Source organism: Serinus canaria, chromosome 7 (genome assembly GCF_022539315.1).
Source record: "Serinus canaria isolate serCan28SL12 chromosome 7, serCan2020, whole genome shotgun sequence".
NCBI lineage: Eukaryota > Metazoa > Chordata > Aves > Passeriformes > Fringillidae > Serinus > Serinus canaria.
In genome coordinates this window covers 6,205,723-6,220,312 of record NC_066321.1, presented here as the reverse complement: position 1 = coordinate 6,220,312, position 14,590 = coordinate 6,205,723, and the positions used below count along the sequence as shown (strand labels likewise).

The following is a 14,590-nucleotide window of genomic DNA, read 5'->3' as shown; positions in this document are numbered from 1 at the left end:
TCATTCTTCTCCATTAATCATTCTTTGGAAATTATTTTCAAAGCCCCTTAGCCCTAAATAATCACAATTTTCTCTCCATACCTCACATTAACAACTACAGGAGTAGCTGCGCATCTTGGCATTGAAGTACTTCCCACCCCCAACCTTAAAAAAACTAAATTACGAGACACTTTTGAGAGATTTTTGTCAGTAAAAAAAATGCAAGATTAGTAATGATTCACTGCAATACTCAGTGTATTTCCACATGTACACAAGAGTGGAAGTCTTGCAATCTTTGCAACATACGTTGCATCTTTCATCTCCATTAATGTAATTTCCTTATTATTAATTACACTCCTTGTATTGCATGATAATCAAACCTTCCATGGTATACATCATAGCTGGATGGAGTGATGCTATTTTCAGAAATCCAGGTTTTTTCATTCATGTAATAACTGAGTTTCCCAGCTCCACTTCATCATGACTTGGCCCTAATTCTGTTAGCTCCTTTGTTAATCACTATTTAAAATTAGCTAATTACTTAACTGCTTTAAATACTGTGTTTAAATGGACAAAAATTATTTTAGTTGCATACAGATGACTTTTTTTTAGTCTGAGCCTAACCAAGATCTATGCATTTCGTTTGGTAAGTCTTTCTCAAAATAACAGCGTCCCTATTTTTGATGTTCAGTGACTTCTGTCTTCCTTAAAAAACTGGGGCACTGAGAAAACCAGCACTAGATGATACATTTAGCTGTGGCTGGACTTCCTCCCACACTTGTAGGAACAGACATCAAAGCATGTCCATTAGAACTATTCTGTTAAAATTTTTCCCTGTTGCCCATGATATGGTTTTCCTAGAAGGAACAACTGTGGGAACATTGGTTTCAGATAACACATCATGTTTGCAATCCTCTTTAGGACATGCCTACTTATGCAGTGCATTTGAAACACTAAAGGCTCTTTGAAGCCTCATTTGTACTCCAGTAGCTCCAATCTATGGAACCAAATCACTGAAAATCATTTACTACCTTCTGGGTTTCTTTGTATTCCTACTCTTGTGATTCCACTACATACAGTGCTTAGGATGTACATATATATATATAAATGCATGTGTTCTCACTGAAATTTCCTCTTTCTTCAAGAAATATATTTTCTGCTTATTCAGCACTCTCTTTAAAAAACCAGATTAAAATACCATATTTAGAATCTGCTTTTGTTCTGAAACACATAATGAAAGGTGCAATAGAAAAGACACACAGAAATGTGACACAGTCTGAGACAGAAACTTTTCCTGTGCAGAGGAGGAAGGCAAGACAGATACCCAAGGCTAATCATGGGCAAGCTGTGGCCAGATCACACCCAGCCACAGGTGTATGGAGAGGATGAGACACAGACACTGCAGTAATGAGACCTGGTATTCCATCCTGCCACTAATTCTGTGAAAAGCTAACTTGAATTCCTGTTCAGCATGAAACAGGTGCTTAGCACCACACTGCAGCAGCTGCTGGAGCTAAGGAGAAAAACAGCTTCTTAACACACAGTCAAGGTTCAGAGCTCAAAACAAGGCGCCAGACATTGCTGAAGAAAAGGTGTCCCAACAGTGGTTGGGACACAGAAGAGGTTACAGCAATATCCACTTGAGTCAGCAGCTGCACCCTCCAGGCAGAATACTGACAACTATTGCCCTACTGCTGTACTGACAAAGATATTTCAGAAGTATTGGGATAGTCAAGCTGGACTACTGGATGTGTACAGGGGTAGGATTTTGGTCCAGCCATTTCCATTCCATCTCTTCTGTTCATTCTGGCATGAGTCTTCCTTCTTTTTCCATTACTATTTACCTTAGGCTTTGCTCTGCAGATGCCCTCAACTGTATTACAGCCAAGGGCATTAGAGCCAAGGATACCTCCAAGCCATTTTCACTCAGCATTTTTAAATGCTATTTCCCTTTGTATAATTTCTCTGTTCTCTTTGGGCCTCATGGCTCCTTTCAGTTTATTATACAGGTGTTTCTTCAATATAATGGATTTTCTTAGGTTTCTCTCGAGTGCTGTTGGTTATTTTTATTCACCACCAGATGTTCAAGCAAAGCGTGCAGTTCAAGCATCCCAGATTTCTCCCCTTCAATTCAGTACATTGTCTTAGGACTACCATAAGCTGATGACCCTTCAAATGATTTTCACTTTCAATCATTAGTATAGAATTCTTTTCATTAAAGGCTTAATTTAAGACAGATTAAGAGACCAATATGATGAGATACTGAGTACCCTGAAAAGTAACCACAGACTGAAGTTACTCAGCATGGTACATAAGGTCAAGTGAAAGGCAATTAACTTTGGTACAAGTAAAACAATTGACACAAGTAGTTTTAGTTGCTGAAATAGGGACATCAGATATTGAAAAGCTGTACGTCTCTTAGTGCCAGAACTTTTCAGAATTTTCAAATAAATTACTTTTTTGTTTCATTTCTCAGGTGCAAAGATTGATTTACTGAGAAACTGCCATTATCAAGAACTCTGAAGGCAGTATTAGGTATAAAAAAAAATCAGCTAAGCATACTCTTCATTAAATGTTGATTAAAATTTTATTGTGGAGAGTCTAAAATGGCTAAAAAGCCTAGGAAAACACCAAGATGCCTCAAGTCAGTAATGCTCAAGTTAGTTACAGACTTAGCTGCTGTTTCAAAAAAATAGAATCAAAGTTCTGTAAGTAATTTAGTAGAGAGTATTTTGCTGCTGATTAGAAATGGAAAATATTTGGGAGCTCTATGAATTCACAGGTTGTGTCTCCATGACCTGGATAAAGAAAGGTGTTTCAGGAAAAAAAAATGAAAATTCATGAATGCTGTGGAAAAAACAATGAGAGTGAGATTGGTATCGTGGCCTGATACAATTTCTCTGGCAAGGTGAGGTGCATTACAGCACCTCAACTGACTGTTACAACTCAGAACTTCCATCTTATACTTCAAAACCAAGCTCTTTACAGGTTTTGGATAACAAAAACTACATCTGAGAAAAAATGTTGTCTCTAAATTGTCCCTATTCAGTCACCTTTGACTTTTGCAGCTAAACAGCCCAGATGTACAAAGCCACACGTCAAATCATCAATGTTTGCCTTTGAACTACCAGTATATGCTCTTTAATTAATGTCAGTAAAGGTGAACATTTAGGATTCAAAAATCCTGTGCTTTTACAATATCACACAAAACCACAAAAATACATTGTTTGTTTTTCTTCTGGCCAACAATACAATTCCATCAAATCCATGACTTTTATTGCTTTGTGGATTAGAAATATGAAGTTTAAACACTTGCAGGCAAGCCTGCAGCACTACATGTTCCTTACCCTTAGATCAATGATTCTGTTGTCCAGTCTTGTATCTTGGTTTACAGTAGCTCTTCCATCCTAAACAGTGGCACAAAAGCATACAGTGAATACACACACATCCAAAAAATAAACAAAACCAAAACTTCAAAATCAACGAAGAAAACCTCCCTCTGGTTAAAAGCAAAGGGTTATTTCTATGTTCAGCTGAACATCTAGATCATTCTAGAAAGAATACAGAGCAAACTGGCAGCACAGAAAAGTTCAAGGTGTAACTTTTCCCAGAGGTCACAGGCAGAACCAACAATAAGGATGCATCAGACACACACACAAGATTGGGAACCCTCTGGTTTTGACCTTCTACTGCAGTTCAGCAGACATCAAAGCTATAGAGATGTTGAACACAGTTCTGGATAGCACAAAGGAAGTAAAATGCAAATCTAACACACCCCCAGAATCACTGCATTAAGGAAGTTGCTTGGCTTTCGTGCTTTTGTTCAGCTACAAAGACAATAAAAAGCATTTGAGGATGCAAAGTTTTCACCTCCTCTCCTTCCACTTCTGGTCGAACAGCATCATCCAGCTGTAAGGGCAGCCGGGGTTCAGCTGAACTGATCACATAGATCTGAAATTGAGAGAGAACAGAAATAGCATGAGGCTCTGCTCAAAAGGAGGTGTGATTTACAAAAGGATATTTCTAGCAGAGACTTGAAACAGTGTTTGCATAGGCTACTGGTTCTAAAGCTGTGATTTTATTCCAGAACTTGAGATACACTGTGCATTCTCATGACAATACTGAAGTGCTTAGTTCTTGCTTTCCCTTAGATTTGAAGTATCTTTCTTTCTTCTGGGAAGCATCAAATTCAGAAAGTTCATACAGCCTGAGGGACAAGCCTTTTGGCATGAATGCCAGCTCTGAATATACCAGATTTCACCAAGTTTTAGTTTCTGATTCCAGCAAGACCATTCTGTTCTTCTCCTTAATAATGTATCATTTACTTATCACCTGAATAGAGCTGAAAGAGCTATTTCAGATTAAAAAATTTATGAGATAACTAAAATACAATCAGAGAATGAAAACCACCTTGCTGTGCCTTATGGTCTAGTATTGCTCCTAGAGGAGCAGTGAATTTGATGTTCTTTCAGAAAAATCAAGCATAGGATAATCTGCACACATATTAAAGCATGTTTCTTCAAAATCTGCAGATTTTTCCTAATGCTGTTAGCTAAGATTTACTTCACTGCTATAATAGCCATTGTGCTCTAGTCCTGAGGCAACTGGGTTTCAGCTGTATTGTAGGCATACAGTTTAGTTAAAAACCTTTAGAAGAAAAGGATATTACATAAAGGTTTAAATATGCTTTCTATTTAAACAAATTATAAAGTTACACTTCCTCCAGCCCTACAGCACAAGCTCCAGGAACTTTAGATTTCAAAAGTTTCCATACTGTTAAGCCACTGAGAGTTTATTTCTGTGAGCATTATGTATTGCAGTCCATTGTACTGAGGAGAAGATTGTAACTCTGATAAAGAAGAAACTCCTGACTTGCACTTAAAAAGAAGCAGACTTTTTATTACAGAATCTACTGAAGTCAAGAAATCAAAAACTAGAATTACAAGCTTTTCTAGCCAAATTGTTCTAGAGAGATACTTTATTTTACTTAATACTGTAATTCAAATGGCAGATAAAAGCAGGGAAACAAACTCCAAGTATTTTAAAACCAGAAATGTTTCATTTTTACATATCAAACACTGAAATTTGTAGTTTAAGGATTCCTTACTGACAAAGTTTATGTATGTAGGCAGACAGACAGTCTCAACAGATAATCTATCAAACAATTAACCAGTGCTCCATTTGCTCAAAAATTTACCCTTTGAACGTGAAGCTCGACGTCTTGCTGAGTACAACCTCCAATTTTCTGATATGCTTTCCTCACAACGCCTTCGATGTCCACAATGCTCTCTTTGGTGATGCTGGCAATAAAGAGAGGACAGGAGGCTCAGTAAGTTCCACTGCACACTGCAGCAGCCTCAGCACTGAGCACCACTCATGCACTGCATGGACTGCTGAACAACGGAACAGAGTCAAGCATCTGAAGTTACTTTTATATCTAATAATGGATTAATAAAGGAGCTTGCAGAAATATCCCCAGCCACAATGAATTCAAACTGGGATGGAAGATTTGAGAGGGAAAGAATATGATTGAGCTCAGTGCCCATTCTCTGTGTGTTGTTTATACATAAACTGACAAGTGGCAGAGCTCTTTTTCTAGGCCACAGACACTCTTCCATGTGTCAGCTGATGCAATTATCTGCAAGATGTGTAGAACAACAAACTGAAGGGAAGTCCTAGGACTGAAGGGGAAAATCAAAACTAGTTCAGCTTGTTTAAACTACATGACTTGTTACTGAAAGATGCAAGATGCTCTAAAGTAATTTCTCTGTGACAGGGGACATCCTAACTGCTCCCCACTAACAGTCACTAATAGTACATTAGAACACCACACACCATCCTGAAAGTCTTCCAAAGATATGATATAAAGTATGTGTGCTATAAGCAAACAATAACAAAAGTCTCAAGAGTCAGAGGTGAGAAAAAAATTTGTATGAGCAGTTTTTATTTATGCATTCAAGGTACTGGAATTTAAACCAGTACTTTTCTACAGATAATCTCACCCTCACTGGAAATATATTTTCCCTCTGTCTCTCTGTTAGCTTACAAGAGGCCAAATATCTAAAAATACTACTTTCCTTTTTAGGAAAACTAATGTTACAATTAATCTTTCACATGTGAGTCCTCCTTGAGAAAGCTGAAAAGCACTTTACATACATCACTTGACCACCTAAGCCCTTAGACAGCAGGAAAGCATCAGGCCCACAATTTAACTGCAAACAGTAAGAGGTGAGTGAGGATGTCATCAGACAAGCTGCCCACTGCTAAAAGCAGCAAACCAAAGAGCCATTAACAGCCCTCAACTTTGCAAGGCTGTCACTTTTTTTACTTTGAAAAAAATTTTGAAAAATCTGATGATATTGAAGTAACAGTGGAAAATTCAAGCATCAAATTCTCAAAACCTAACAGTGGCACTGTAAGTAAATTCCAATTAACTAAAAAACAAAACGCCAAATTTGAGTATTTTAGCGGATTACACTTTTTTTTTATGGTAATACTTTCAGGTGATAGAACTTATTAGCTGCTCTAAAGTTAATACAGACAAGGGTGCTTCATATGCTTGACTTGCTTAACCATCAGGTAATTCCATGTACTGCATTAAGCTCATGAACAGCGTGTTCTTCTGGTACATTAACACTTTAGAAGAGCTACAGTTGCTCGAATCACAACTAAATTTGTACAAAGCAGAGGCTGAGAGCAGGCTTTAAATAAGAATCCATTTAGTTATGGGTGAGCCTCCACTTCCATTAGTTTAGCAGAGGCAACAAATATGAGAAAGGATAATTGAAATGACACCAAGTGCTTCCAAGTACTTTCTATTACAAATGATTCTGTTTGAAACTCCTCATACAGACTGTGGAACCAATACAGTGCTTTGGATGCAAGAGAGTGTCATCATCTATGAGAATATACGATGCTAAATCAGTATTAAATGTAACTATAAATTTCCTTTGCTTTTCAAATGTGTGAATGTTTAAAAGAATTAAAATTTTACTCTTATGTGAACTTATTCTTTTCCTAAAAAGTTTTCTAGTTTTCCTGCTTCCTGTTCCATGTCAACATTTTGGCAAATGTCCAGAAGGCACTACTAATAACACGAATAGTACTATCTTCACTGAAAATACCAGTTTCTAATCTGCTTAATAAAAGCTTTCTCAGTAATAACAGCAAACAATGTTTTAAACTTATGGAAGGAAATTGTCAGTGCTGTGGAGAAAAATAGTTAAATATAAATGTGCTGTAAGGATCCATAATTAAATTGGTGATCCCATGGATGAGAACTGTTAGTGAAGTCTGTACAAAGCTCTGATCAGAACACGCAAGGAATTCAACATGCAAAATGGTATGAGGTTAAAAATACAGGAAGAAACTGACTTTTACATCACAGCAACTGCAATGTTGCTTTGCAAACTTGCATAACTTTAAAACTTTGCGCATAGATAAATTGAGCTTTCTCTCCATTTCTACACTGGAGTTGTAATTAAAACATGCTTCTTGATCTGGAACATATTTTAAACTGTAGCATTACTTAGTCATTACATTTGACACAATTTTAAGATGTATTTCAACAGAGTTCCTAACTGTGTAGGTCCCTGTAACAAAATATTCAAGTAACTGCCTAGGCACACAGAAGCACTAGGAAGGGTCGTACTGCACATGACCATCTTGTATCTATAAACATCCATCATCTCCTCTAAACTTTCATTTGATAATTAAAAAATGTGCTCTTCCACATTTAATCCAGTATGGAAATGAAAGCTTGTGTTTTGAGTTCTGTTTGAACCATGCTCAGCAAGACCTAGAGCTGGAAGTGTCTGAAGTCCATAACACTACATCAAACATAAACTACAGAAACCTGGAAGGTGCTGCTTTGATCCTAACAGGTCATTCCAAGGATGTTACTGAAATGGCATTTTCAGTTCAAGTTACAACAAGGAACAAGATGTTTTAATAAAATGCCAGTAACTACAGCAAAGCATTCTCCACAGCAGCAGAACAAGTCATCTAGGTGATTTTTGATAAAATCCCCCTGGGTAACAAAAACCCCCAAACACCACCAAAGTGAACAAGTATCAGAAAAACATGCCGAAGTACCACCGTTTCCATTAAGGACAACAACATTTATATATGTAATTAATATTACCAGGGACTAGAAACTAAAGTAGGATGCATAAGGCATTAAGAAAAGACAGATGACATCTCTACATTGTTTAATTTAATATTTAAATATATAGATTCATGAAGTCCAACAATAAAAAACTTCTCTGTATAGGAAACTATTTTGTATTTTGTAATGTTCAAAAAAAATCAAGATTATAATTTCTAAAGTGTCCACTAGATGCCTTATGTCCCTCTTAATTAGCTGCATGTCTATTAGCCAAGACTTTCTCTTTTAACCACAGGATTGCATTCTTGCAGTCTTTATAACAACATCTTTCATCAACAGCTTCATGTTGCAAGCTGAACCCTATGCTGGCCTCCCAAAGTGAATGACAATCAACATTTTCTTGGTCAAAAGCCCAAAGAATAGGAAGAAATTTGGTTATTTACAGATTTTAAATACAAAATGTTTACCTCTTCTATACCATCTATACTTATTCTAGCATTTTGTTGTTTTTCCTTCAACACCTTTCTGTAAGCAGACTGCACGAATTATATTAATACATTATTAAATTTAAAATACTAAATAACTGTCATAATACATAATAATCAATGATCCTTTACCTGAATGCCAGTGAAAGTGAAGGCACTGATTTATTTTCAAAAAATGAGTGCATTTTAAAGTAGTTAATAGTATAAACATTTTGTACTCAACATGAGCAACTGTAATCCTGTCTGCACAAATATAGCAAGTGTGCATGATGCTCCCTGAAAAGAAATTATATGACAAAAAGGCCAGGTAAACACCTGTTCTTACTCTCTTCATTCTAAAAATGTAATGATTGGTTTCCTATACCACCATTCTAACACTTGGTTGAACCTGTATATCTTTTGGGGAAAAAAGAAGCCAATCTGCTTTTGAAGATTTTAAGTAACAAAATCCACAATGAATTTTTAGTAATTTTCACTAAAAATCTACACTTTATTTCCTTCTAAATTCCCCTAATTTCATCCTCTGTTCATTGCATCCTGTCATACCTTTGTATCTGCAATGTAAACAATCTCCTGCTGGCAGAAAACCTTGCATAGCACCACCAGACTGAGATTTAAATCACTCACTAATTTCTTCAGGATAGAATAGAGTTTTCTTTAGACTCACAGAAGGCAGATTTGCATGACTACGAATCATTTCTTCTGGCAACTTCACCATCAACCTTTTCCAATCTAACATTTTTTGTTGTCTTTGTATTCAGATACAAAGACAACAAAAGTGGACAAAATATTTCAGAATTGCCTAAAACCAGGCACATATTACATTAATGCTATATTCTAGAAGTCAGAGAACTGCATGGGCTCCTGTCAAGTCAGTTACCTATCACAATCCCACATTTCTCTCTGCACTTTTCTATTTATTAATCCTGAACACCCACAAAATCTGACCAAACAATCACAAAGATACAAATTCACACTGAAGAGCATTGAAGTGATTATTCTAAATGAACCCTGGTTACTACACACTCCTGAGTGCCTATTTACCAGTCCAATTTTTGTCTCACCAGCAAACTTAGCTGCAATTTGACATTTTCTTCCAGTCTTCTGATATAAAAATTAAACAGAAATGGATAAAGAAAACATTCTGCACTATCCAGCAGTCTTCCTGGTATTACCAATTTATCTAGCTAAAGAACTTACATATATTTTTCTACATTGTGATTTTTATACAAGTTAATAATTTTCCCCCCCTTCATTTTAATCTCTTTCCTGCCTTTTTACTCTCCAGTCTGCTAAAGAGCCATAAAGTTACTTCCTGTGCAAGGGCAAATTTTTTGAGCAGCTACATTAGAAGTCACCTCTCCCAACTGCTCTGTCAGCTCACATGGCTCTTGCAGAGGGGTGGCAGGAAAGGCCCAATGCTGAGATAGAAAAGGAGAAAGAAAACCAAAACCAGCCACACCCCATGCTTCATGGAAAAAAGGAGGTTGATGAATTACTAAGATAAATTACTAACTGGCACCTCTGCTATCTCAAAGAGACAATGAACTGTTCCTCTTTTGCAGCATCCCTTGCAGGACTGGGCTGAATTGTTTTTTCTGATAAAAGACAGAAGAACAATTCCAAAGCTGCCAATCCAGCATCTCAACTGGCTCTGTGCTACGTTTGTTTTGGAACTTCAACTTGAAACCTTACATGGTTAAACTCATAAAAATTTCTTTGTAAACCTGAGTTGAACCACTTTAAAGTATCTTTCACTAAAAACTCACATTGTAATGATAATGGTGGTAATTACTGTGTGAATGCTGCTGACCACAGAACATTATGAAAGTTCTTGGTTTCCATGTGCCAATATCTAAAAGAGGAACTGGTTTGTTTATAATTTATGAAAATTTGTACAAAAAATGCTGATTATTTAATCAGCAAAAATTAAAAATTCAAAATCCAGAATTTTACAGACTATTTTAAACAAAGTTGTGGTCACAGTATGAAAGTATGTAAAAACAGCACATGGGAAATACAGTTTATATACTATAAATATACAGTGAAAACATTTTAAAATTTAATTCAAATTTAAGATATTTGAGTTAAATGTTTTCTTCAATAAATGTGTATTTCCTCATTTAACATGTAGGAAATGAGATGATAAAAAAAGACACTGAGAAAGGCAGGGAAACAGGAAAGTTATTTTTAGACATCTAAGCCCAGCCTCATTTGCTAGAAATAATGGGATGACTCCAGAGCAGGTGAAAGGCAGCAGGGAAGTGACTGAGGACAGGCACGTACTGGGGCTCTGCTTCAGGTGCTGCTGACACAGTAACCCCACATGCACTCACCAGCAGGGAACAGCAGCAGCCTCTGAAGGACAAGAGGCAGCTGCAGTGCCAACAGCAGACAGAATTGTAGGAGATGAAACACTGGAAAAAGTGAGAGCATGGCAGGATATTAATAAAATAGGTTTGTTGGTGGGAAGGAATCCTGAGAAAATGACTGCAGTAGTGGTGTTTAAAAAACCAAAAGCAAACCCCCAAAAGAAAATCCAGAAGGCAGTACCAGAGTTACACCACTCAGAGAACATGATGATGAGCATGTAATCATTCAGAAGTACAAATAATAGGGGAAACATGAATGCTACAAAGTGAGGCTGAAGTACCAGGTCTTGGCTAGCAAATGTTATCCCAAAAAAGGAGTAGAAGGAAAAGTCAAAACAGTACAAACATCATCATTCTGGTTACTCTGAGGAAATCAAGTCTATCTCATCAAGAGGGAAGATGACAGGGTCTTGGGAAGAACCTCAAGATGAGGTTCTGCCTGATTCAACAGCTCAGTGCTGCCAGAAGAGAAAGGAGGTTTACCCTCTACTGTTTCCAGATACACCCTTCTACCGTTTACCATTCTGTGTTAGCTCTTGACCTCCATCACCTAAATTAAATCACTAATCTGACAGAAAACTAATTGAGTAAAAAAAGATCAGTGAATCACAAAAAACCATCACAGAAGGTTTGTAAGTGGCAGTCAGCATATGGAAAAAGAGAGTAAAGACCAGCTTCCCTCTCATGAGCTCCTAACTACAAAGATCTACCAATCATGAAGTGTAAGAAGCTCAGCTGTGGAGGGAAGAACCACAAAGAAAACTGAAAAAGAGAGATATGGAGAGAACTGGAGAACAGAAGAGTGTGCATCACAACTCTAAGAGTTGTTCCACTGCTCTGTAGCACAAGTTCCTCGAGGGAGTACAGGCAGACTGTGGGGAGTTTTGAGGGAGATGAATTAGGGAACAAGTACATTATACACTTCATTCTTTTCAGAGATTCCAGGCGCTGGAGAGAACAAATCATTTCATGAAGAAACAGAACACTTCACTTTGGCTCATAAACACCTGTGAACAGCATGTTTCACACTGGCACTGCCAGCACTGAGCACCGCCAAACAGCAAACACTGCTGGTTCTGTTTTCCTGTTGCCTTGAACCCCATCAGCAGAAGCATTATCCCAACCTTCTTAACTTGGCTTCTGGAAGTCTCTACCATAATGAATCTTTCCCCTCCCTGACATATTGAAGGTTGAAGGCTGTAGCACTTTTGCAGCTAATTAGAGGGGGCTCCCTTCCCAGGCATGAGAGTAGTGCCAAGAACTCCACAGAAGCAACTCAAGTGCCACATGCTAAACATATTCTGCAATAAACTGCACAGAATTGATCCCCATTTCTATTTGTGAACAAGTAGATAGACATGATTAAAGCTCTACTATAAAACACATTTGGCACACAAACATATTTATTACAGGACAACCTGAAAGCACAATCTTGAGGCAAACAGAAGGGAAAGGTAATTTTTTATCTTTAGGAACAAAATTGCTGCAACAAACGTTTTTTCAATTGGCAAGTCTAACTATTACCCCGCCAAATTTTATTTTAATTAAAATTTTAGTGCCAATAATAAGGCGTAGATAAGACTAACCCAGTGCACAGAAGCTACTGATAATTTCTGCAACTCAGTAAGCCACTTGCAATATGGGACCTCTTCACATCAGTTCTAAGTATTAAATGTATTACTACACTGCACGTCTGGTAGAAGAAAAACGCTGAACATGTGCAGACACAGAGCACCACCATGCACCAAATGAAGTGTCCTACTAAGCTCAGCTTGCCAGACTTTTTGTTAGCCAGCCTGGAAGAAAATGTAGGTTGTCTATGGCGAGAGAATGCTGCTTCAGCAGTTCAGAATGAATTTCAAGCCTGTTCTCTATTTTATCTTTTGTCAGTATAATGTATTCAACGCAATAGAGAGCTGACAATTTAAATAACTACATTTTAAAACAAACGAAGCATTGATGTTAATGTGTGAAAATGGTCCCAACCCCTGGGAGTCCTGGTTCCCACCATTGTTTACTCTGACAACAGGATATAATTGCTTACTTACTTGGCAGCAAACTTTACCATCTGCTTGCTTGCATGCTGTCCCACAGCCACAAGAGCCTGGATATTAAACTGCTGCTGACGCAGGACTAAGAAACACTGCTTCCCTGAATACAAAGAGAAACAACACAGGTGTATTAAGGACAAGTTACTTGAGGTCTTTGTGAATGAGAAAAAACTCTTTACTACTTAAATATAAGCTGAGCTTTTAGGACTGTGCATCTCTCTCTCTCTCATTCATTGCTGCCGCCCTCCAAAAAGCTGCTTCAAACTCCTCAGCTGTGCATGTACACACACACACACAAACACACACAAACATTGATAAATTAATTAATTGTGCCTTACATCTATAAACATTTGAATGGTCATTTTCTAAAAATAACAGTAAGCCTTCCAGGATAAAGAATATTTAGACAAAAGAAAAACAACAAATCATAACTTTTAAAGTAACTTTTCCTTCAACTGCAAGAAATATATCATACTTTTCCTTGTTTCTTTGCTCACAACGACTTCAAGTCTAAACTACTTTTAAAGAGGTTTTTTCTCATCTTCTCAATCAAAGCTGTAGAGTTTACAAAGCTGCTCTGAGAAAAATGGGCTTGATTTTGCACCACAAGGACTAAACTAACAATGTTCATTCTATAATACACCACACATTCAGAATGAAGGGGAACAAAAGGAGTATTGATTCTAGTGAATGACAAGAACTTAAAAGACCCAATTAAAAATTCCTGTAAGAGTAATTTATTCATGAACAGCTTAGGGAAAAAGAAGTTAATGGGAATTAATAATAATGTACAAAGAACATAGTGCATTTTGTTGACTTTTAAAATGGGTATTTCCAAGTCAACAAAGATCTTTCTAATCTGTTTAGCTGACAGTTCAAATCATTTCATACTTCTTCTCACATCTCCAGTAATCATTTATTCCTTAACTTAAAGGAAATATGGTGATTTTAAATGCTTCTTCCGAGAGAGAAATTAACAACAAATGTTTCACTGGTGTACCAGTATCTGATAAAGGCACTGGTATTAGTATCAGTAATTCAAGAGTATCAAAAAATAAATACAGAACTCTTGAACACAATCTCATGGAAATAAAAGTAAACATACAAAACTAGTACAAAATATTATTAAATATTAATTATATTTATTGGAAGTTACTAATCTTGTCCTACAATAAAAATGCATCAAGATTAATTACATATTTTCAGAAAACAGAGTACAACTATTTCTGTATTCCAGAGGCTGCAATATCCAATATGATACAGATGCACGTATTTCTTGCAGGCAAACATTAAATAACAGATTTAAATTAGAAAAATACAGGCTGTGTTTCAGATCCAGCAAGTCAACAAAGAAAGTACAATATGATATGCTGAGTTTCTTTAGATAAGGGAGTCATATCTCACATCTTTGACATCTCAGTGTTTCTTACAGTGTGGTTGGATACAGTATTTCCTAGGAGATAGTATTTGTCTCTATGATTTTAGTCACAAACAATTCAGCAAAATACGATCAAAGTTCAGCATTGATGTACGAGGTGTTCAAGAAAACTATGCACAGGTGAAGACAGCTCCGATGTAACTCAACTATAAGACAGG

At 36.8% G+C, this 14,590-nt stretch overlaps 1 protein-coding gene across 1 annotated transcript in view; it reads right to left on the bottom strand.

The window, feature by feature from the left end:
• DARS1 (aspartyl-tRNA synthetase 1) overlaps window positions 1–14,590 on the bottom strand; it is a 36,332-nt gene that overhangs the window by 12,367 nt on the left and 9,375 nt on the right. Inside the window, exons 4-7 of the mRNA XM_009087788.4 lie at window positions 12,992–13,094; window positions 5,177–5,279; window positions 3,850–3,930; window positions 3,327–3,386 (exon numbers count right to left, since the gene is read on the bottom strand). Coding sequence (XP_009086036.4) covers window positions 3,327–3,386; window positions 3,850–3,930; window positions 5,177–5,279; window positions 12,992–13,094 — 347 coding nt within the window. The remainder of the gene's footprint in view (window positions 1–3,326; window positions 3,387–3,849; window positions 3,931–5,176; window positions 5,280–12,991; window positions 13,095–14,590) is intronic.